Source organism: Arvicola amphibius, chromosome 4, assembly GCF_903992535.2.
Source record: "Arvicola amphibius chromosome 4, mArvAmp1.2, whole genome shotgun sequence".
Taxonomy (NCBI): domain Eukaryota; kingdom Metazoa; phylum Chordata; class Mammalia; order Rodentia; family Cricetidae; genus Arvicola; species Arvicola amphibius.
The window spans coordinates 149,161,334-149,186,132 of record NC_052050.1 but is presented as its reverse complement, the minus strand read 5'-3'; the positions used below and the strand labels follow the sequence as shown (position 1 = coordinate 149,186,132).

The 24,799-nt window shown below is 40.5% G+C and overlaps 1 protein-coding gene across 1 annotated transcript in view; it reads left to right on the top strand.

Annotated features, from left to right (window-relative positions):
- Agpat5 (1-acylglycerol-3-phosphate O-acyltransferase 5) overlaps positions 1 to 16,930 on the top strand; it is a 42,130-nt gene extending 25,200 nt beyond the window's left edge. Inside the window, exons 3-8 of the mRNA XM_038328089.1 lie at positions 477 to 592; positions 3,119 to 3,208; positions 7,903 to 7,993; positions 9,853 to 10,014; positions 11,589 to 11,712; positions 14,215 to 16,930. Of these exons, the coding sequence (XP_038184017.1) occupies positions 477 to 592; positions 3,119 to 3,208; positions 7,903 to 7,993; positions 9,853 to 10,014; positions 11,589 to 11,712; positions 14,215 to 14,440 (809 nt within the window). The 3' untranslated portion in view covers positions 14,441 to 16,930. The remainder of the gene's footprint in view (positions 1 to 476; positions 593 to 3,118; positions 3,209 to 7,902; positions 7,994 to 9,852; positions 10,015 to 11,588; positions 11,713 to 14,214) is intronic.
- Positions 16,931 to 24,799: the final 7,869 nt, after the last annotated feature.

Here is a 24,799-nt window from a genome sequence, read left to right as displayed (position 1 = left end):
TGGAACTGGAGTTAGAGGCAGAGCCACTGTATGGGTACCAGACCTGTGTCCTCTGCAAGAGTAGTAGTGTCCTTAACCACTGAGCAGAATCTCACCAGCCGTGTGTAAAAGATAGCTTTTGTGTTTTATTCCTGAAATAAAAGGCCTTTTAAGAAATGGAAAAAGATAACTTATCTTTGACTTAAGGTTTATTTATGTATTCTTAATGTGTCTGGAGTTGGCTTTGTTTTAAGCATTTTAATTGTATTTTCTTTTTAAAAATTAAAAACAAAAAACTATTTTAAGACAGATCTTACTGTATTGTCCTACTTGGCCTGAACTTGCTGTGTGGACAGACTGGCTTTGAGCTTGTATCCTTCTGCCTCTGACTCCAGTCATGTTTTCAATTATGAAGTCAGTGCTATGAGGAAGAGCTTTTGTTTCTGTGAGGGGAAGGCTGGTACTAGTACTAGTACTGACTGGGTTCTGTCTTACAGTTGACTGGATTATTGCAGACATGCTGGCTGCCCGACAGAATGCCCTTGGACATGTGCGCTATGTGCTGAAAGACAGGTTAAAATGGATCCCATTGTATGGGTTTTACTTTGCTCAGGTAACCTTTGTCTTTGCTCTTTTATTTAAAATTTAACACAATTTAATGAAAATATATCTGATTTTCTTTGTTTTATGTATGGTACTAGTGAATGGACGTGGGGCCTCATGCATACTAGACAAATAGCCTTCTACTGAGTTACAGCCTCAATACAGATGTTTTTAAAATGATTTTTTAATGGCTTCTTTTAAATTTAAGTATTTTTATTTAGAATTCTGTGTGCACGCACATGCATGCTTGCGTGCATATATTGATGCATGTGGAGGTCAGGACGATTTTTGGCACAACTGTCGTGCTCAGGCACCTGTCGTGCTCAGGCACCTTCCACTCTTTGTTTGAGACAGTCTCCTAGACAGACCTTTGCCGTGTCGGCCAGGCTAGCCAGCCAGTTAGCTCCAACTACCTGTCTACCTCCTTGCCATTACTGAGATTAAAAGTGTGGACTGCTAGGCCCAGTTATCTTTTGGGTCCTCATACTTGTGAGACAAGTGCTTCCCCAACTAAGCTATCTCTGCAGCTCTCATTCTTAATGGGGACTCTCTACATGTCTGGTTTTCCAGATAGTTAAATGAAATAACAGAAAAACAAATACCTAGACGCCAAATAGGAAATTAAAAGGCATAGAATTTGACAATCATTTATGTTAATAAATTGATTCAAGGGGCTGGAGAGATGGCTCAGCAGTCAAAGGCACTGACTGCTCTTCCAGAGAACATGAGTTCAATTCCCAGCACCCACATAGCAGCTTACAGCTGTCAGTGACTCCAGTTCCAGAGGATCCGACACGCACACACAGACATACATGAAGACAAAAGCACTAACGTATATAAAACAAAAATAAATTATTTTTTAAAAGCTAAAAAAAATGATTCAAATGTAGTTAGTGATCTGTAGGAAATAAAACCAGAAACTGAGCTCAGTAAATGAAGTTTTCATTGTGAAAGAATGTGTTTCTCACAGTTAAGAAGGTTGAAGTCTCCTCAAGATCAGGGTGTGTATAGTGCTGCTTTCTCCCAACACCCACATTTTTGACTTGCAGACTTGCCCTCTTCTTGTATTCTGAGCTGGCCTTTTTCCCACATATGCACATTCTAGCAGGGCCTTAGCTAGTGTATTTCACTTAACTGTAATTATTTTCTTAAGGACCGTATTTCCATATACAGTTGCTGTGAAAGTTTGGGCTTCAATATAAGATTTTTGGGGAACAAAATGTAGTCTGTAATGTCACATAAATCTCTGTAACTGAGTCCATATTTTAATTCCCTAAAGGTTGTAAGTGTAGACTTTTCTTAAAATTATTTTTTAATGCCCTTCCACCTTGGCCAGTAACCAGCTTGCTTGCTTACTTGCTTGCTTCCTTCCTTTCTTCATTCCTCTCTCTTTCTCTCCTTCCTTCCTTCCTTCCTTTTCTCTCTTTCTCCTTCCTTCCTTCCTTCTGTCATACTGTCCTTCTTTCCTTCCTTTTAATTTATTCTGTGTGGTTGACTGTCTTCTATATATGTATTTCTGGTGCTTTGTCCATATTTTAATTTCTGAAGATTGTAAGCATAGATTTTTTTTAAAAAATTATGCTAGTGGCCTCTTATTTATTTATTATTTTTAATTTACTTTATGTGATTGGGTGTCTTATATATATGTATTCTTTGTGATCATGGAGGTCAGAAGAAGATGCTAGATCCTCTGCAACTGGGTTAGAGATAGTTGTAACCATGTGATGCTGGGAACTGAATCCGGGTCCTCTGAAGGAGCAGCAAGTGCTCTTATCCACTGAGCCATCTTTCTAGTCCTGGGATTGTGGACATTTTAAAGATACTTTTAATTAACTTTGTTAATGACAGTAGAAATCAGTGAGTTAAGATCCATCACAAAAAGTTGTTGAATTAAATCTTTTAAAGAAAGAAAATTTTAATTGCTGACAAAATTAATTTTGTATTTTTTTCAGAACAGTTCAACACACAGTTTTATTCGGGTTCTGTAAAATAGAATTTTCTGTAATCGGAGACTGTTCTATGGTTTCCTGGCCACCCAGACCTGAATAATCACACAAAAACTTTATTAATTACAACACTGTTTGGCCAACAACTTAGCCATATTTTTAGCTAGCTCTTATATCTTAAATGAACCCATTTCTTTTAATCTGTGTATCACCACGAGGCTGTGGCTTACCAGAAAGGTTATGACGTCTTTTTCCTTTAGCAGCCACATGGCATCTCCCTGACTCCACCTTCTTTCTCTCTGTATTCAGTTTAGTTTTTCTGCCTAACTCTATTCTGCCCTGCAATAGGCCAAAGCAGCTACTTTATTAACCAATGGTAATAAAACATATTCACAGCATACAGAGGGGAATCCCACATCAATTTTTGTGGAATTGTATAGATGGTGATACCTAAATATTAACTGTAGCTTGAGTTCTGAAATGTAGTTTTATTCTTTACTCGTTGGGAGTAAAGTTGACTTTTTGATGACTATGACAATTAGTTATTTAAAGAGTAATTGCTTCTTTTCTTTTTCTTTTTTATGTACCAGCATGGAGGAATTTATGTAAAACGAAGTGCCAAATTTAATGAGAAAGAAATGAGAAACATGCTTCAGAGCTACGTGAACGCAGGAACACCAGTAAGAGTGCCTGTTTCCTTTCCTTAGTTTGCAATTTAAGAAGTTAAAATCTCAATCATTTTAAAAACATTACCACATGTGGAATAACTAATTCAGAAGTTTATTGGATAAACTGTCCTCTTAGCTGTCAGGAAAGATTACTACTAATGATTTTAAGGTTTTTTTCCTAGTGTTTTGGGGTTTCTTTCTTTTTTTTTGAGACTTTTTTTTATAGCCTTGACTGTCTTGGAACTTGCTCTGTAGACCAGGTTGAACTTGAACTCAAAGATCTGCCTATGTCTGACTCTGAAGTGCTGGGATTAAAGGCATGTGCCACCACTATTTTTAATAAAGAGGGGAAGAAAAATATGAAAATAGAGGAGGTACAAAAAGAGAATCATGATTTTCTATTGGAATGGTTGGCCTTATTTTTTTTAATGGCTTTCTTTTTGCTTTTATTTTATTTTATGTTTTTAAATTGATTTTTATTGAGCTCTATATTTTTCTCTGCTCCTTGCCTTTCCCCTCCCATTCAACCCTCTCTCATGGTCCCCATGCTCCCAATTTACTCAGGAGATCTTGTCTTTTTCTACTTCCCATGTAGATTAGATCCACATATGTTTCTCTTAGTGTCCTCATTTTTGCCTAGGTTCTCTGGAATTGTGATTTGTAGGCTAGTTTTCTTTGCTTTATGTTTAAAAATCACTTATGAGTGAGTACATATGATAATCGTCTTTCTGGGTCTGTGTTACCTCACTCAAAATGATATTTTCTAGCTCCATCCATTTGCCTGCAAATTTCAAGATGTCATTTTTTTAATGCTATGTAGTAAGTATAAATGTACCACATTTTCCTTATCTGTTCTTCGGTCGAGGGGCATTTAGGTTGTTTCCAGGTTCTGGCTATGACAAACAATGCTGCTGTGAACATAGTTGGGCACATGTCCTTGTGGCACGATTGAGCATCCTTTGGATATATACCCAAAAGTGGTATTGCTGGGTCTTGAGGAAGGTTGTTTCCTAATTTTCTTGGAAATTGGGTTGGCCTTATTTATATAGTATAACAGGCAAACTTAGAAAAAGATTGTTGGAATAAGATTTGAAACTAGCCCAACCTAGGCAACTGCCCTAGGAACACTTATTTTGCCTGCTTCTTTTTCATTTCCTTTTCTCTCATACAGTCATCCCCAGCTGCAGTTCGCCCTCCCTCAACTCCTCCCAGTTCCTCCTCCCCATCCCCCAGTCTAGTCCTTCTCTGTTTCCTTCTCAGAAAGACCAGGCCTCTCAGGGTTACCAACTGAACATAGCAAAACAAGATACGGTAAGACTAGGCACAGACTCTCATATCAAGGCTGGGTGAAGCAAGCTAGTAGGAGGAAAAGGGTCCCAAGAGCAGACAGAAGAATCAGAGGCACCCCCATCTCCATTGTTAGAAGTCCCACAAAAACACCAAGCCATCAACCATAACATATATGCAGAGGACCTAGTGCAGATCCATGCAGGCTCTGTCTCACTTTCTGCATACTACCAGACGCTAGGAAGTCTCAACATGTGTATTTACCCAACTTATGGGCAGACCCAGTTGGCCTCATTCCTAGCTGGGTAACCTGGACTCCTTCTCAAAACCATTCCATCCATCAAGACTGAGTTCCTTTTCCAAACAGACACCAGATTCTGCCCATCTGAGGACTCTTTTCCCATAATTTGTAGGACTGACTGCCTCTCAGCAGGGAGGGCCATTAGACCCATACCTGAATCTCCTTCCAACCTCACCAACATCTTGGGGACATGCTCACATGCCTCTGTGGGTCATTTTCATTTATAGTAGGGAATGTAATTTGCCTTGCCTTAACACACCTATGAAGAGCCCTTGCTTGCCCTCATATTTAACTGGGGAAGATAATCTACTCACCAACTCCACTCTGTGCAACCCAGACAACTCTACCCAGTTCATTTGTTCTTCTAAATCAACAGTTCTAGCCTGAATGCCAGACTCTGTGCCCAAGCCCTAGTCCCATCTGTCCTGTCCAGAATAACCCTAACTTTCAGGATTAGATGAGGATCCACATCCTGTTCACCAACCCAGTTCCCTTTGTCTGTCTGACTTTATCTCTTCTATGCCATGGTCATTGTTCAGGCTCAATCATCCTTCACATACTGTGGGCTTTCCCAGCTTCCTTCACCCATATCAAATACAGAAATAACAAAAGAGATCCACATGCCCAGGTCACATCACATAAACAAAAACGTGTGTGGTAGTTTGCAAGACAATCTCCCCTTGAGGCTCAGATACTTGAAAACTTGGTTCTCATGTGGTCATGCTGATTGGATCAGTTTAGAAAGCATGGTTTTTCCGGAGTCAGTTATATGACTGGGAAAGGACTTTGAGATTTAAAAGCCCCACACTGTTCCCAGTTAAAACTCTGCTACCTGCTCAAAGTTGGAGATGCGAGTTCTCACTCTTCCTGATGCCGTATCTCCTGTCTGCTTCCACAGTTCCCTATCATGTTGGACCCCTTTCCCCCTGGAATCCTAAACCCAAATAAATACTTCTGTCTAAACAAACAAACAAACAACAACAAATTTGGCAATAATAATGAATTCTAAAGAGTCTTCTCTGATTGAGCAAATCAGAGTAATGTATTTGCATGGGCACTGCATTACTTTTTCATAGGTATGACCAAATACCTGACAGGAAGTGATGTAAGGAAGAAGGGTGTCTTTTGATGTGTGGTTTGACAGTATCATGACTGAGATGCATAGCGACATAGCTTTGGTAGCAAGAACATGAGGCTGCTTGCTCAGATCTCTGTAGATCTGGGGACAGGGCAGGGAGCAGGGTCAGGCTATAAATCTCAGGACTCACTGCACAGAGTTCCACTTCTTCCGGCGGGGCCCCATGTCTTGAAGGTTCCACAGGTTCCAGAACAGCACCTGCCACCTGGAAACCAAATGTTCGCATTCCTGAGCCTGTGGTGGATATTTTACATCCTAACAGGCACATTTCATCCCTAGCTCTGTAGGTTCATGGCTATCTTATAATGCAAAATCCTTCTAGTCCAACTTCAGTAACACCACTCTTTGTATTAATTTTCTGTATTACCCACTCTCCTTAGTCCCCTAGTTAAATTTCTAATAAGAAGCAGCTTGAGAGAAGACTTTATTTTGGCTTGTGCTTTGTTTATATATTCCATCATGCAGGGGTGATACTTTGATAGAGCTGAGGCCACCAGAGGATGATACTGTTTGCTTTTTTCTGGGTGGGACAGGAAGTGGAACTGGGTTATAATTCTCAAGGCCTGCCCCTTGGTGACTTCCTTCAGTTAGGCCCCATACTTTCAAGGCCCTGCAAGCTCCCAGCATAATGCCACAGCTGGGGGGTCAGCTGTTTACAATGCCAGCCAGCACTTTGGGACAAAAGGAGCTGAAAATGGAGAATTGCAGAGATGTTCTTGTACATTATACCAGCTTTTTTAGATGACACTGCATTTCTTGTGAACTTGTTCATAAACAAATTTATATCCTCCTATAGGTTCATTCAGTAGGAGTTTTATATCCACAGATTGCTTAGAAAAAAACACTGCTTATACTAGCTGTGTAGGGAAATAGTATTGTTGGGTGTCATTTGAGCATGGATAAATGGGTATAGTTCTCTCCCCTGAATCTCTTTTCTGTTGTTTTCTATATTATTCTGTTTACTTGATGAGTTTGTCTGTTGGCCATCAGTTAAATGTTTTTATACTACTCAGCTCTCAAGAAGTTTTCTTATTATATGGTCTTAATATTTTTATTTTCCCAAGATATTAAGCATAAAATATTCTACCAATTGATGACTTTATATCTATCTGGCTACCTCATTTTGTTTGCAATTAGTGTATTCTCAGTTTTATGTAATGAGTATGAGGTTGCTGTTAAAAAAAAGTGGGGTAAAATGCCCTCAGGGAGCTCTCTAAAATGGACTATTGTATGAGACTTTTGAAACACAAGTACTAAATTTATAAGCAGTTTTCAAATAGATGTACTGTTAGCCTTGACACTTAAGGACATTGGAAGATTGAGGTTGGATATGATGAGTGCACTCTGTGTGTCTGTGCAGATACACAGCAGAGTTCACTAACATGTACAGTTAATATGTGCTAATAAAATTTTAATATGTGCAAAAATAAAATGTCATGATTTGTTTTGGGGAACTGAAGGGTCATTAATCACAAGGCAGCATTTTGTGTCCAAATTTTTTTCTTAGTGACTATTAGCATGTTCTAAAACTAGTTCTTAAACAGTTATAGCCTTCTAAAAAAATTATTTATTTATTTATTTATTTACTTATTGGTTTTTCGTGATAAAGTTTCTCTGTGTAGCTTTGGAGCCTGCCCTGGAGCTCACTCTGTAGACCAGGCTGACTCATATAGATCCGTCTGCTTCTGCCTCCCGAATGCTGGATTAAAGGTGTGGCCACCACTACCTGATAGAGTTATGGATTTTTAAAGATTTGCTTTACCATAAATGTAGAGCTGTGTTTTATTGTAGCCTATGTTGTGGTCAGCCTTAATTGAATCTCCGCATTTTGGTAACTTTGCTGAAAGTAAAGGTTGTTTGAAAATGAATACACATTTTCTTACCATGTGCAGATCTACTTCAGCAGTCACAGTTTAAATTGCTACGTTAGTGGTTCCAACAGTGGACTCCCACAAACTAAAGTTTATTTATGCCCCACAGATGTATCTTGTGATTTTTCCAGAAGGAACAAGATATAATAGAACACAGACAAAAGTCCTTTCAGCCAGTCAGGCATTTGCTGCTCAACGGGGTAAGTAGAATTTTGACTATATTCAGAAAAGTACTTTTTAAGGAGAACAATCGTTGTTTTCTTTAGGTTCTTCCTGGACAATATGTTGTTGTTTTTTTTTTTCCTTTTTTAGATTACTTAATTATTTATTATGTATACAGTGTTCTGCCTGTATGTCAAAAGGGGGCGCCAGATCTCATTATAGATGGTTGTAAGCCACCATGTGTGGTTGCTGGAGATTGACCTCAGGACCTCTGAAAGAGCTGTCATTGCTCCTAACCTCTGAGCCATCCCTTCAGCCCGTGAGAATATGTGTTTCTTAGAAGAACTGAATGAGAGAGTGTCTGAATTTTTACAGAGTTAAGTAGATTCTTAGTAATTTGTGTCGGAGGGGTTAGATTCACATGCTTGCTATGGCATATACTCCCACGCTGTGAATTAGAGATGAAAACAAGACAGAGTCAGTGCCAGAGCAAGTAGTAGACAATCCACAAGGAGTTTGTTTATTCTTGTCTACTTAGACAATTTTCTTTTTTTAATTATTTTTAAAATTAGCCCATAAAATACGGGTTCATTGTCATATTTTCATTCAAGTTCTTTGAGTATAGATCTAGGAGTTGGATAAATACACTAGGAAGAATCAGTTAGTCAATGACTTCAAGTTTCAGGATAGTTTGTGCCAGCTCTATCATGCTTCAGAATTGAAGCACTTGGTTCTGCATGAAGACTAGAGGAGGATATGCTTTCTGTATCCCAGAAGGATGGGAATTTCCTTCTGGGCAGTCACGAAAGGCTAGGCTTTGTCTGATTTGTGGGCATTGTTTGTGTGGTTGTAATAATTAGACACTGAAGGACTGGGTGTTAATAGGTACAGACAGGCATGCATACATATCTTCTTATATGTTGCTATCACATCTAACCTACTTTTTGGGCTTCCAGTTCTAATCATCTAATAGAAATATTGGTTGAGCCAGAATTGATAGTGTGTACCTATGAACCCAGTGCCTGGGATCTAAGGTGGGAGGCTTATTAATTTGAGGCCAGCCTGGGTCTGTCAAAAAAATTAATAATCCTGGTTAAGGTAACACGCAACCTGCAGGTCTGATAGGGTAATTCTGTAAAGTCCTGAGATCGGATGGCCTCTAGAGGCAAAGAAGGACTTAGCTGACAAGAAAAGTTTCTCAACTTGGTTGACTTCTCAGACTTTGGTACAAGTGTGTGAATAAATTATACTCCTTCTGCCCTGGGGACTGAAGTCAGATATGTGGTTGTGGGAATCGTTTTCTTTCCCACACCACCCTGCATTTTAAAAATTCTTCTGTAGACAGTCCCACCATACTGCAACTGTTCTTCCTTATGCAGCCACTTTCCCTGGAGAAAGGCGATGGACACTTCCCTAGTCACTGTTCAGATTTCACGGCGAGACCTCATTTTTCCTGTGAAGTTGTCAGTACATACTCGAGTCAAGCAGAGAAAACAGCAGGAGATAGTGGAGGGAATGATGAATTCTACTCCTGGAAAAAGTTGAGTGATTGGCAAGATGTGGCAAGATGTCGTTGCCCTTCTGTGTATCTTTCCTCTCAGGGCTTACCAAAGAGAAGGGTCCAAGTGAGTCATAAGCTTCCTGAGGCCAGCCTTTCCCAGCTTCCATCAGGGTGTCTCATTCATGTAGATGTTTAATGGATATTTGTTCAGTGCAGTTTAACCTAGTAAAGATGGAAATGCAAGAGAGCATTCTAAGCCCATAACCAGCTCATAGATGTGACGTTAGGGCTTTAAAACTTTTAATTCCTGTCTATTTGTGGTAGTTGATAAGTAATTTAGATGTTGAACTTAATGTATTCCTAATCATGACCACACTGAATCCTCCTGCTTTCTAGGCCTTCCAGTATTAAAACACGTGCTGACACCAAGGATAAAGGCAACTCATGTTGCTTTTGATTCTATGAAGAGTCATTTAGATGCAATTTATGATGTCACAGTGGTTTACGAAGGGAATGAGAATGGGTCAGGAAAATACTCAAATACACCGTCCATGACTGGTAAGTCCATATTTCTGTGTATTAGAGTCTGAGCAGTACATGGTACAGGTAAGGTATAAACTCTTTTCTTTCTTCCTTATTCAGTTAGTCAGTGCTTTCCTATGGAAGAAGTATGGTGCTTGCTATTTAGCTCTAGCCTGGAATTTGCAGTCCTCCTGATTCAGCCACCCTGTGTTAAGATGTTATAGTCCTGCAGCTGGCCTTCCTTTATTTCACTCACTGGTAGTTACTAATGTATAGCATTTGAAATTTCACTCAGTGTTCTAAATTTTATGTTTCTGATGAGTCTGTGGAGGTCTTTAGCCTGGCTTCTTCCTGTCAGAGGTTCACATAAGAGACTGGGAAGATCTACAGATATGAGGACAAGCTGCTCAGCTAGCAGATCAAGAGACATAGCCATGGTCAGTGGTAGCCTTGAAACTCTTTTTTTTCTTTTTCTTTCTTTTTTTTTTTTTTTGTTGTGTTTTGTTTTGTTTTTCAAGACAGGGTAGCTTTGGAGTCTGTTCTAGAACTCGCTCTATAAACCAGGCTGACCTCAAATTCACAGAGATCCAACTGCTTCTGCCTCCCGAGTGCTGGGGTTAAAGGCCTGTGCCACCATTGCCCAACCCACCTTGAAACTTCTTTTTTTGTTTTTGTTTTGTTTTGCTTGGTTTGGTTTTATTTTTCAGTGCACGGTCCCACTGTGTAGCTTTGGCTCACCTGGAACTCACTGTCGAGACCAAGCTGGCCTTGAACTCAGGCCACTACACTTAGCTTCCCTCTTCTCCCACCCTTTTTTAAAAATGTTTTTCGTCTTAAGCCTTCTTTAGAGCATGCTTGGGAAGGACATTTGTATTACTGGACAAGAAGAAATTGTACCCTTTTCAAGCATGTACTAGATTTTAAGGACTCAGAACTATTGCCTGTGTCATAACCAAAGGGTTTTGAGTGAGAATAGTTTAAGTAACTGTAGCCACAACCTCAACATTTGAACGTGGGAGCAGAAGAACAAAGGAGTGCTGGAAGATTCTGGCCCCTTTCAGAGTCTTCATCTTAGAGAGAGGAGAGCAGAGAGGGGGAGAAACACATGTTTGCCACAGACAGAAGAGCTCTGTTGTGATCCCCAGTACTAAGGAGGAAGAAGCAGAAAGAAGACATGCAGCCCTAACCCTAGGAACATAAAGTGGTTTGATGGTCAAAGCCAGCCAGCTTTCATACATACTTTGAGGAAGGAATTGGCTTTGACAATAAAAGAGAAAAAGCACTACAATATAAGAGATTTTTAACTTTTAAATATTTAAAAAAAAACTTTAGTATACAAAGTGATAGGCTTCATTTTGACACTTCTGTACCTAGATGAGAGATGGCTGCTTCTTCAGTTCGGCTGTTAGAAGTCAGTGATAGCTGACTCAGGGTTAACAAGTGCTGTGTGTTAATACAGATTTTAACCTGAGCTTAATACTGCAAGTCATAGTTTATAGGGTTTTTTCCAGCTTTTTGGGATCTTTATCGCTTTGTTTTCATTGTAAGTTACATTATATAATCATGAATTCTAGAGCAGTAAGACCTGAAATCTTTTTCTTCTTTGTTAGAGTTTCTCTGCAAACAGTGTCCCAAACTTCATATTCACTTTGATCGTATAGACAAAAATGAAGTTCCAGAGGAACAAGAACACATGAAAAAATGGCTTCATGAGCGTTTTGAGATAAAAGATAAGTAAGTGGTAACAGTTCCACATTCAGAAACTGCAGTTCAACTCAATTTCACTATAGTAACCAGTTTGAAAAAGAGGTGTTTCATTATTTACAAAATACTAATCAAACTCACATAGATAAACCTTTCATATTCCTCTGTAACACGTTTAATTGCTCTTGTATAAACATCAACTTTAACGTTTCTGTATCAGTACGGCTGTTGGTTTCTGTATAATGACAACTCAGCACGGTCAACTAGGAGGCTTCTTCCAAAGCTAACGGCACAGCTACAGTGAAACTAGACTCTGTTGTTTCAGGGATGCTTTTCATGAACTCAGGTTAAATCTTACTCTCTCCTTCTGTGCTCACATTGTAAACTGTAGGAGTTACTGTGAAGACTGTGTGCAGGTGGCCTACCTGCAGTGTTTTCTGAGTAGACTGCTGTGTGATGTAAAGGAGGAGCCTCTCCTCTGTGCTAGCTGCGCAGGGAACAGCAAGACCGTGGAGATGGAGACAGTGAAGCACTGTGCACTTGTGGGAAGAGGAGGGGGCAGTTGATATTTTCATAGTGAAATTATCACCTTTCTTGAGTTAGTAAAAAGTAGTTAGTACCTGACATAATTTTTTCAACCATCAATTCAGGATTGCTTTGGTGATAGGATCAGTGTAAGAAGACCTATGTACCTTAATATGAAAATGTGTTTTCAGAAAAGGACTGGACAGTGTTTAATATCCACCTGTTTGTGTTATAGACACTTAACGTGTTTTTACTCTTTGACTCTTTCGCTCTTTGGGGGCGCCTGCCATCCAACTCCCAAATAAATCACATGGAGACTTATTCTTTCTTATGAAGATGAAGCCTTGGCTTGACTTATTTCTGGCCAGATATTCTTTACTTAAATTATCCCGTTTACCTTATGCTCCCTGGCTTTTACCTTTTTCTATTTCTGTATTCCTTTTTTAAATTCTTACTCCGTAGCTTGCTGTGTAGCTGGGTGGCTGCCCCCTGGAGTCCTCCTCTCCTCCTGTCTTTTGTGCCTCAATCTTTTCCTCCCAGATTTTTCCTCCTATTTATTCTCTCTGCCTGCTAGCTCTGCCTATCCTTTCTCCTACCTAGCTATTGGCCGTTGAGCTCTTTATTAGACCAATCAGGTGTTTTAGACAGGCACAGTAATACAGCTTCACAGAGTTAAACAAATGCAACATAAAGGATGTAACACATCCTTACATCATTAAACAAATGTTCCACAGCATAAACAAATGTAACACATTTTAAAATAATATTCCACAACAAACATGTACTCGTTATTACCTCTATGAATGTGCTTATAGGGCAATGGGAATGCTTCCTGTGCTGTAGGTCCTGTCCTGCTGCTGTATCTTACATGTTTAAGTCATAGGGGAGAATTAATACGCTATGCTCTTTATTTGTCCCTCTGTTTTTATAATTACATGGGAATATGAACTTTTGGGAGGTGTCTTAGTCAGTGTTCTGTTGCTGTGAATTAAGGACCTCCTTACAGCTTCAGCGATTTAGCCCGTTATCATCATGATGGGGAGCATTGGAGCACTCAGACAAACATGGTGCTGGAGAGGTAGTAGAGAGTACATTCTGATCCACAAGCAATAGAGACTGAGAGAGACGACCTGGATGGACTTTGGAAACCTCAAAGCCCACTCCCAGTGGCACACTTCCTCCAGCATGGCCACCCCTCTACAGGCCTTTTCACACAGTCACCATTCCCTGGTGACTAAGCATTTATGTATATGAAACCGCGGGACATTCTTACTCAGACTGCCACAGAAGGAAAACTCGATGTATATTGTAAGAATTCTTTAACTTCTTTGAAAGCTTCTTTTTGTGAGATTGGATTCAGGGACTCAAACTTGATAGGCAGGTGCTCTACCACTGAGCTACAGCTCAGCCCTTTTCTTTAGTCTGGACGGGAGAGAGCTATGAGAGGAAGGAGTGAGGCTGGTAGGCCACTAGTCACGGGAGTCAGGGTGCTGTAAGTTCTTAACAGATGGAGAGGTGAAAAACAAAAATGGGACTGGAGTGATGACTCAGCAGTTAAGAGCACTGGCTGCTCTTCCAGAGGACTTGGGTTCCTTTCCCAGCAACCACATGGTGGCTCTCAATTGTCTGTAACTCTCTGACACTCTCTTTGGCCTCTGCAGACACAAGACAAGCACATGGTTCACACACAAGCAAAGCACCCATACACATAAAATAAAAATAAATAAACATACTCACACATCTCCCTCCTGAAGTCCTCATCAGACACTTAACCAAGGGTTTTGAGTTTCACTTCCCATGTGGTAAGGACAGACTACAATGGTACCGTAAACTAGTGGTAGATTCCCTACCACACTGTCTCTAATATCTCACTCATATGGAGTTCTAAGGAACTGTACTTGCTCAGGCAAGTAATTAGTATCCAATAGATGATTTTTGTTTGTTTGTTTCAAAACCAAAATGTCCAAACTGAAAGTATCAATTCTGTTGTTTTCATTCTGGCCATAGGTTGCTCATAGAATTCTATGATTCACCAGATCCAGAAAGAAGAAATAAATTTCCTGGGAAAAGTGTTCATTCCAGACTAAGTGTCAAGAAGACTTTACCATCAGTGTTGATATTGGGTAGTCTGACTGCTGTCATGCTCATGACAGAGTCTGGAAGGAAACTGTACGTGGGTACCTGGTTGTATGGAACCCTCCTTGGCTGCCTATGGTTTGTTATTAAGACATAAGCAGTTGCGGGCTCCAGTCATTGTATCTTACTGATGGCTGCACATTACGTCACATTGTTTCCTGAATTAAAGAAGAAGTTTTTTTAAAGCCTTGGTGATTGAACTCTGGATAAAATAGAATTAGTGACCACAGCCAACAGGCAGTTGATTTGGGGCAAACACACATGGCTTTTCAGGTGCTGGGGTTGCTGGAAAAATGAAAGCTAAGTGGTGTTTATGCTGTTTTTGTGTTCTTCATGAACTTATGTCCACTTGCAAAGATCATTTGGATTGTATAATTTGATGTTGTTTGTAATTCAGATGGCTGTATTTTAACATTACTTTTTAGCATATTTCACTGTATTGGTTATCTCCCATCTTGATTACTTGGCAGCTCAAACTCTTATCACTAAAGTATTTATATTTTGAAGCTATGTGATACTGGGTTTTTGTTAAATTCTGCAAGTCATGGAAAGATATTGTAATTATGTGTTAATGTTCAAAGAAAAGGGTGAGAAGTATTCATGGCAAAGAAAATCTGTCTAGCATATATTTTTATTATATTGCTCTATTTAGCTAGTTTTCTTTATATTTACAAAATAACAAACATTTCTAATATTTATTAAAATGCTTAATTTGCGTACCCCTATTCTACAGAGAATAATGTGTAAAGTGTCCGAGTGGAGTTGAAGCTCTGTTGTGACTGTCTCATTTGGCGGAGCTTTAAATAGCCCAGCATCTGAGCTACTGAGTTCGCGCCTCCCGGTGTCTGTGCTGTGAGTGCTTATAAACATAAGGGCCCTGTTATTTCCATAACAGAACGGACAACCACAGTGCCGGAAGTCTGCCAGCATCCTGATTGTCTGTCCTAGCGCGTGCCTTCTGCCGGCTCCCTTTGCTTTCGCACTGCGTTTGGTCTGCAGCGTGTGCGGTCATGGTCGCTTGCTGCTTCTCCTAGCCCTTGCTTTCCGGCTTGGTGTCCTCCAGTGGTGCTGTTCATTGTTGGGGTGCGGGCAGTGCTGCCTGGCTCAGAGGGGCATTTTCCTGACTACTGTGGGTAAGCCCCCTTGGCTACTGAAGAAGCGTTTGCATTTGTTCATGTCAGGTAAGATCAGAATTGGGTAAATTTTATTTCTCTTTGATTTTCATGGAGCTGCACTGTTGATACGTACCACCTGTGAGCAAGAGCTGTCTTCCAGGACCGACTCGCACTCTTCTCGGTCATGCAGCAGTGTATCCTATGGAAGAGGCTTTCTAAAGTTTGATTTGCTGTACTCTTAGTTGTAATTTAAGTGTGATTGCCTACTAGTCCTTTAAGGTACCATTTCTGCATACAGATTTTTGTCACAAAATTATACAATGATTGAGTTGAAATAGACCATTTGAATCACAATAAATACGTTTTTTTTAATTGAGGGAAATTTTGCCTCTTATATTGTTTTCCTGAAATCAGAAAATGAGCCATTTCCAACATCTTTGAAGAGTCATGTGCTGTCACTTGGTTTCTATGCGTTTGTATATTCATATACAGATATGTATATTACATGAATATGTATATCTGTATATGGATATGCATGTTCACATGAGTATGTATATTCACATATGGATATGCATGTTCACATATGGATTTGTATATTCATATACAGTACACATACATCCAAAGAATATAGTGGCCTAAAAGCAAATAAAAAACTTGTTCATCATGTTAACTGTGCCGAATTGTAATCATCTTTTACTTAAAAAGTGAAGTTGAAATCAATCTCACATTTTGGTTAAAGACATTTTTTAAACAGTCCTATTAGAGCTTATTTTGACCAGATCAAAATAAGTACAAGCTAGGAGACTTTAAACATGGCTGAGGACGGGAGAAACAGCTCATCAGTTAAAGAGCAGTTGCCATTTTTGCAGAGGGTTCAGTTCCCAGCACCTGCATGGAGGCTCACAAAAGCCTATAATTCCAGCTTGATTGGATTCGGACATATTCTCTGGCCTGATTGGGAAGCCACATGCACATGCATACATACATATATATGTATACACACATTAAAACAAATTATGTATGTGCTGTGTATTTGAATTCTAGAAGACAGTACCATTAGAATTACATGGATATAACTGATTCTTTTTAAACAGGCAAAGTGGTCTACATATGGTCTTTTGAACATTAGAGCTATAATTAACTCTTCTCGAGAGCAGTCTATAAAATATGATAATTGGAAATAAATTATATCAAAATGTTTGGAAAACTAGAAGTGTCTCTTAAACATGTTAATTTTGACTTGACATAACTATTTTCTGAAAATTAACAGCTTACCTGTGAATCCTTTCAGATAATATAATTTAAGATTTTATTTATATTACTGTTATATTAAATAAATATTACTGTTGAATTGCAGCTTAGGGGCTACTATAGCTTTCCTTGATAAGAGTGCCATCACTGTGCATGCTTTTATGTTTCTTGGAAAGGGTATTTGGATGAAAGTAAGGAAATAAAATCTCTCGTTGCTCTCATGTCTGTGCTGTCTAACATTTCATGGCTCAGGGTTCACCTGTTTCCTAGCATATAAAAGGTTTAGTGATTAGCCCTGAATTCTGAATTTATAAAGCTACAATAATTTTTAAGTATTGAGCATAGTTTTAAAAAATACATTAAAAACACCAATTGTGAAGCAATGTGTTAGTTGGGCTATATAAGCTAATTTTTCTACTTTAGAGGGTGTGTGCCCTATGCTTATGGTTGTCGGTTTGGTGATCAGCAGGTGACACCCCCGGAAACTTGTCAAGGTGTCAACTCAACAAGGCTGTAAATACAAGTGCCAGCCTGACCAATTCTTAGACACTTGGTGATTTCTACCATATTTCATTTCTATGTAATTTTTTCACTTAATTATCAATTTTCTTTATAGTTCGTATACTCATTACTTTTTCCTTTACAATATTGCATGCTTTATCAGTCAAATGACTTGATTAGCTATTAAGAAAAATTAGAAATTAAAATCTGCCAAAATGTAGGCATAAAATAATTGACTCCTAATTGTGTACCAGATCCATATTTGAAAGGACAGAAATGTCTCACAAGATAGTAAATCAGGTATAAAATATGAAAAATGAGTTTTAACCTTGCAAATTGTTGTGAAGTGCTGAGATTGAAGACTGGGGGTTTCAGGTTTTCTGGCAGGTGCTCCAGCCCTGGTGTCTGGAATGTTAGAATATCTGTAGGCAGGCTGGTTTCTCCTTTTTGTCCTTTAGGCTAAGGATTGGCTGACATAAACTATTACCAGTTCCATATAATTTGCATTATAGGCAGGATACATAAAATTCCAACATTAGTGTGAAAACCAGTACTCTGATGAAAGTAACATTTGGTATATTCAGATAATTTAATATTATGTAGGTAAAGTATTTTGTGATTGAACTGAATGTAAAATGTTTTATTCAGATACCATGGATAAAAGCTGGGTGTTGTGACACATGGCTGTAATCAGGGTACTTGGAAAACCCAGGCTGGAGGATAGCTGCAAGTTGGAGGTCAGCCTGGTCTAGTAGCAAGTTCCGGACTTGTCAGGTCTCTGTACTGAGATCTTCTTTACCCTGACTGCACAGACAAAAGACTCTGTATCAAAGTAACACAAAGAATCACTTTGAATTTAGGTGCAACATTTTTGTTGAGATTTCATTTGAGGGGCTGGAGAGATGGCTTAGGGGTTAACAGCACCGGCTGCTCTTCCCGCACCCAGGGGACAGTAATTGAAGTTCCTGTTTTATCTCCAGTTCTAGGGGATCTAACACCCTCACATAGATACAGACACATGCAGGCAAAACACAGGCACACATAAATTAAAAATAAATTATAATTTTTTAAGATTTCATTTAATATATATTTTTAGTTTTTGTAATCTGAGGTAGATCTGATGCTTTTGGTAAATGGAGAGCCATAATGTGGAGTTTCATTAGAGGCCAGAAATCTACTTGCCATATAATGTACCTTATATAACACATATACGTACAGTGTATCTAATTTAACTATACATGGTTGTTACCCAAGCAGAGAAATTCCTTGGAAGAACTCCTTCAAATAGAAATCTGACGTCAGAGCAGATCCTCAGTACGTGCCTTTTGATGATGAGACAGGCCAGTGTTTCATCCAGACTGTGGGTTTGTGATTTATGTCTGGATAAATATTAACAAAGATAATTCTACAATTTCATAAATCCTCATATGTAAAATAAAATGGGAATGCTACTGACAATCTGTTTGTGAAGTGATCAAGTAATCAAGGTCTGAGGTAATCAAGAACTCGATCACTGCATTTCCTTATGTAGCTTCAGAATAAATTCTGAAAGTGTTACTGGGTTCACTGGTGCTTCATAATTCAGCACAAAGAGAAAATACAAGCCTTGTATTTTTTATAATAAAAACCTGGTAAAATGTTACATTGTTATATAAAATGTGTTTGTCTTATGTGTATAATGTATGTTTTATTGCCAGATGTAGTTGTAAAGCTACATTATTTCCAACATGCACTTTGTTGGGGATCTGCTGAGTGCTCACTGGGTGCCTGGCACCACCCTGTCTGATCCATAAGTGGTGAGTCTGCGGCCACCACCACACATTGGGTCTGTCTACCACTGTTAGCTCTCCACTCTTGGACAGCTTTATATAAACTGTGCCCCAAGTCTATCCTCTGTAGAACATTGCTAAGATGTTAGCCACAAAGGATTGTTAGACCAAGTGAGCTATTGATTGCATGCAAAGCAGCAAATATGGAGTGTAGAAAGAACGCAGCAGGGGTTAATGCAGGTTCATCTCCTGTCTTCGTAGATGACCTTCAGGACAGACAGCTTGAATAAAGTTGTATCAAACCACAGTGACGTGATGTGCTCTAATCCTTTCCTGTTTCACAAAGGGACAATGGGGTGTGAGAGTGGATGGTCCTCGTTATGGTGAAGGCTTTGTTTAAGATTCCGATTAAGCCGTGTGGCGATCTAACAAAGGGAGGAACATCTCTGTCCTGTAGCAGTCTCGTGGCCTCTCCACCACTGCTGGATAGAAGGTGGATCTTCAGGACTGGGCGGGGCCTGACTGCTCATGCCAAGAACGCAGGCTTCTGCAGTGACCTCTGAGGGCTTCCTCCTTGCAGTCCACTCTACGGTAAATCATAGACTCAGTCTGGGCTGATGTAACCTTCAGGACATGCCTGTTGGAGCTTGCTGTAATGGGGAGTACACTGAATTTTGTTGGGGGTCAGTGTGGTGACTTTGGAGTGTGGGTTCCTTTATGTGAGGTTTTACTCAGCCCACCTCTGCTTGTCAGAGTGTGTGACTAAATATTGTTAATTATTTTCTAATATATATTAGAGCTCAGAATCACCAGAAATGTTTATTAGTAAACATTTTCCCTTGTCACTTAAAACCATACCTTTATTAGCTTGTGTTCTATGCTTGCATGAGTTACTGTCTGTCTGGACCAGGAGTCATTTTGATATTTTTATGGATAGCTAACATGTATCTTTTCCAAGATCTTTCCGTCCACTTTCTTGCCTGCACTGTTTAAGTATGTTGCAGAAATAGCAGAGAAAGTCTTCCTGTCTCCTAGCCCTGCCATGGTCTTTGCTCCCTTGCTGGAATGGAAAACAGCAACCATCTTTTCTCTGTATAGTAGAAATGCACGAATCTGACTCACATGGAAGAACTGGGGCATGCATCTCTCTGTTTCTATCTGTGTCTTTGTCTCCGTCTTTGCCCCACTCCATGTCTCACAAAGAAGCCAATTATAGTTTGGATGACTGGAAGTCCTGAAGAAGGTGGCAGCTCCTGTGGTATGATGAGGGCCTTATTGCTGAGCTGTGGGAGGCCAGAGGGAAAAGGGACCAAGCTGCCCCAAGCCCCTTGATGGCATTACTACATTCATAAGGGTTCTGCCTAGTGCACAGCCCTTCCAAAGACCCTTCTTTTCAACCATGTGACATTCCTGATTAAGTTTTCAGTGCTTGAACTTTGGAAAGACATTCAGAGTGTGGTAAACTTGATGTGATCACTGAGTCAGATACTTAGGGGGGTTCCAAAGGAACTGCTTTTAAAAGTAGACAACCTTCCTGATGAAGTTGGATTGAGGTCCCGCTGTATACAACTCACTGCCCCCAATAAAAATGTCTTGAACAGATGGTTTATTTTCCAGAAGCAACATAGAGTTAAATTTGTCTATTAATTGGGACCTAAGTTCTCATCTGACTACACTGCTCTCGCCTCAGCCTCACAAAGTGTACTTCACAGTCCATAGTGGTTGTCAGAGTCCCACAGTCTTAGACGTCTGATTAAAGCCAGCAAAAAGGGATGCCTGTTTCCTTCTAAGGCATTTCTAGTGAGTCCCAAGTGAAATCTTCAGCATTGCTACCCCAAATAAAACTGAAGGTCTGAGCGATGAAAATGCCCTAAGAACAGTAGCAGTGTCCACAGTCTTCTGAGTATAAATGCTGAAGATTACTTCAGATGAATATGGTGGATTTTACCACAGTCAAGCCAGTAGAGCAGGTTGGGGATGTGGCTGGGAGAGCTGGCACAGTGCTTGGCTAGCATAGAACACCCTGATTTGATCGCTGGCACCACGTAAACCCGTGGCAGCAAACACTAATTCCAATCTCTCAGTGTGTAGATGCAGGAGGATTAGAAGTAACTTAAATCAGAAGAAAAGTAAAGATCTCTAGCAGGGAAGAGCAGCTGGAGGCCAGGACTCCAATGGTCCCAACACCTTAAGTATCTTCTCTACTGAGCTCTGGGGTAATGAAACTCACAACTTTCTAGCTGCTGTCCTAAGACCCTTAAGCTGTTCCACCCTGCACACCAGCACTTTACAGAGTGGTGACTGCAGTCGTATGGGGATGTAGAGTTGAGGAAATAACATTTGTGCTGAAAGTATAAAAAGCATGATAGAATTTGAAAATGAAGCCCAATGAAAAAATGTTTTACTAATATTTATAGAAATGTAATGTCTTGAAAGTATGTGCTTAATAAAAATTTATCCTTTCTAAAACTAAGGAGTTTAATATTGTGTATGTACATGGTATATTTTCCTCAATGGAGATGGAACACAAGATGACAAAGGGCAGGATATTTCTCTCAACATATTAAGCCTTCAATAAGAGTTTAATTCATTAGATAAAATCTGAGATTGGACATTTCACAGCTTAATCACAGCATGTTAAGTATTTCTAAAGTAGTTTTTATTTTATGTCTTTAAAATTAAATTTGTTCTTAGACAGTTTCTCACATTTAGCATAAAGCAGTTAGATTTTAATTTTATAGGACACATTCAAGCTATTTCAAAAAGTAATGACTAAACATTGATAAGACATGGGAATTACAGTTCTAATAGTCACCCAGGGATTGTTGATCATCAGCTCTGTGCAGCCAGGAAACAATCTGAAGCAAGTATGAGAAAGTTAAGGTCTGCTTGCTTTGGAGGAGTTACAGCAAGTACCATGCCACTCTGTCGGTCTCTGCCCACGGTGGCTGGTATTGCCAACTTGACTGGGTCTAGAATGACCCGGAGGTAATCCTCAGGCATGTCTGTGAAGAGTCTCGACTGGATTGAACAGCATCAAGTTCCTTGGGTTGGGGTCCTGGGCCGAATAAAAGTTTGAAAGTAAGGTGAACACCAGCTTCCAACTCTGTTTCCTGACTGAATGCAGTGTGATCAGCTGCCTCACTCCTGCCATGTCATCTCTGTACCCTCAAACTGAACAAGAGAAGCCCACCCTTAAGTTGCTTTTGTTAGGCATTTTGGCACAGTGATGAGAAAAGTAATGAATCCCCAAAATGGGGATTGAACCAAGGCCCTTGTACATTCTGGGCAAGCTCCCTACTACTGAGCTATATTCCCAGTCGTTTTTATTTAGAATAAGGTCTTAGTTGCCTAGATTGTCCTTAAAGTCATAATACTCCTGTGTCAGCTTCCCCAGCAGCTGGGATTACAGTTGTGAGCCCCAGAGCAGTATATACACATTCATATGAGTAGGCCGGACGTACATATGCGTATATTCATGTATGTGTGTATGTGTGTGTATTCATGCCCGTGCTCCATTGTGATTACTAGTTAAATATCACTTTGTTCTGCTCTCTAATTCAACTAGGAATCAAATCTATATAATGAACTCTTACAATCTGAGGCCTGGAAATACAATCTGAGGCCTGGAAAACCTCACCTCCATGGAATTGATGCTACCTGTAACTACAGTTCCAAGCAGTGGTTATTGGAAATACTTGTTCCTGTATTCTCTTCTAAGGAAGAACTGGGGTGTTACTGTTCACATGGTAGATGGTCCTGTTGACCTCACAGGCCACTAAGTAAGGCTTTATGGTTTGAGTGCGAAGTGCCCCAGAGGTTCACATGTGAACACTTGGTCCCTGTTAATGGGGCTTTTAGGGGATGTTGAAACTGTTTAGGAGGTGGACTTACCTTGATGAAATGGATTTCTAGGGGGCTGGCGTTGAGGATGGTCGGCTTTCCCACCTCTGTCCTGGTCCTCTGCTTCCTAATCATTGTTGTACTATATCCAGATACCTCCCTGCCAACACCACAGCCCTGGGGTGAGCCACTCCCAACACCAGGCCTTCCCCTTCACGGTGGACTCTACCGTCATACCCAGAGCCAGAGGAGATCCTCTGTCCTTTGTTCTTGGCTAGGTTTTTGGTCATGACAATGGAAAAAAGTAACAAACATGGATCATTATCCATTTTATAGTCCAGAAAACTAGGTGTACCAGTGAGTAGACACCCGTTGGGTCTACCAACCTTGAGTGTTTAAGGAGTGGGTATGCTTGTCCTTTAGCAAGTAAACATGGTGGGTGCTGAGGGGCCTGAGACTGAGATGGCAAGAAGGTAGGTTTGACATTCACTCAAAGTCACAGAAGCACTAGGACCAATTGTGCCTGCAATCCTACCTGTCCTGTGCCCTCCCTCAAGCAATAGGCAAGGTCAGTGTGAGCTCTGAGGACCACCGGTGGAAGTACGCATCTGCTCTTGAGACTCAAGTCCTTCATGTGGAAACTAGGTCTTTCAAGGTCTCTCAGATAGAAAGACAATGACTTCTGTGCTGTTTTCCACTCGGTGTGTGGGGTCATGCTGCTCACTGGGCCACATGGTGGCCTAGACAGTCACACAGGATAGGGTGAGGATGTGCATGCCTCCCCCCAACCCCCACAGCAGTCACTGCAAGGCCACACCAACAAAGAAACCTCTTCAATGCTGGCCCGATGCATCTCTTATCACTCTTTTTGTTCACAAGATTTCTTTCCTTAGAAGATGTGATTTGATCTCAACAACCTGTACACACCCAGGACCTAGACAAAACAGTCTGTGATGTCATGCACTCCTTCAGCAGTTCTCAGCCTCTCCCCATTTGTCTAGGAAGCTCTCCCACAAGCTCCTGGACCATAAAGGTATTGGCTCTGCCCTTATTTAGAGAGGTCTCATTGGGACTGATATGGGGGTGTCAGTGAACAGATCCCCATCCACTCATCCTACTCTAGCTTGCTCACAGAATGTAAAGGAGTTGAAGGGAGTCCAACAACCTTTTCCTTCCATGGAGCATAGGATAGGCATGGCACCCAAACCCTGGCCAAGCCTTTCCTTCAAAGGAAGTCTTTGTAGAGACCAGCGGAGTCTCCTGAAGACTTTCAGCACAGTGTTCAGATCTGCTCAGCATCTAGCCCAACCTAGCCCTCCAAGCCTAATCCTCACAGTTTCCTGTCTCAGAAAAGTTAGCCCTTTTTCATGAGGTTGTCCAGTAGAGGGGAGAAAACATTTCAGTGTAGGGAATGACGTGCCAGACAGCTCCCATAAGCCAGGAGCTCAGGCTTGGCTCTGCCATGGTGAGATTGCTAACTATAACCAGCATCTCCTATGTATTGAAACCCCAACTCAAATCCTTCAGCACATGCTGAGTCTGGAGGTGGCCTTTCCAGGGATTAAATAAGGTTATCAGGGTGCCCATAAATCAGTCAAACTAGTCAGAGGGAAGCCCATAGGAAGACAGGGAGAAGGTGGCAACCACCCCTGAATTGAGAGAGCCCAGGAGAAGCTAGCCCTGCAGAGAGCTTGGGCTCAGACTTTCATCATCTAATACAAATGACTCCTTGATTCTTCCAAGCTTTGGTACTTTCTTGCAGCAACTGGAGCAAGCTAGTCCAGAGATCAAGATGCCCCACTCAGGGAAAAGGAGCTGTCCACAAAATACATGAGCATCCCTGCAGACACTGCACCTGCTGCTTCTGAAGGCTGCTGTGACCCTGTGGGGCTTGCAAGGTCTCTCTGCTCTCTATCTACCAGACTCTGTTTAAGCTGGGATTTTAGCCCAAGAATCAATCAATAACAGGTGGGCCAA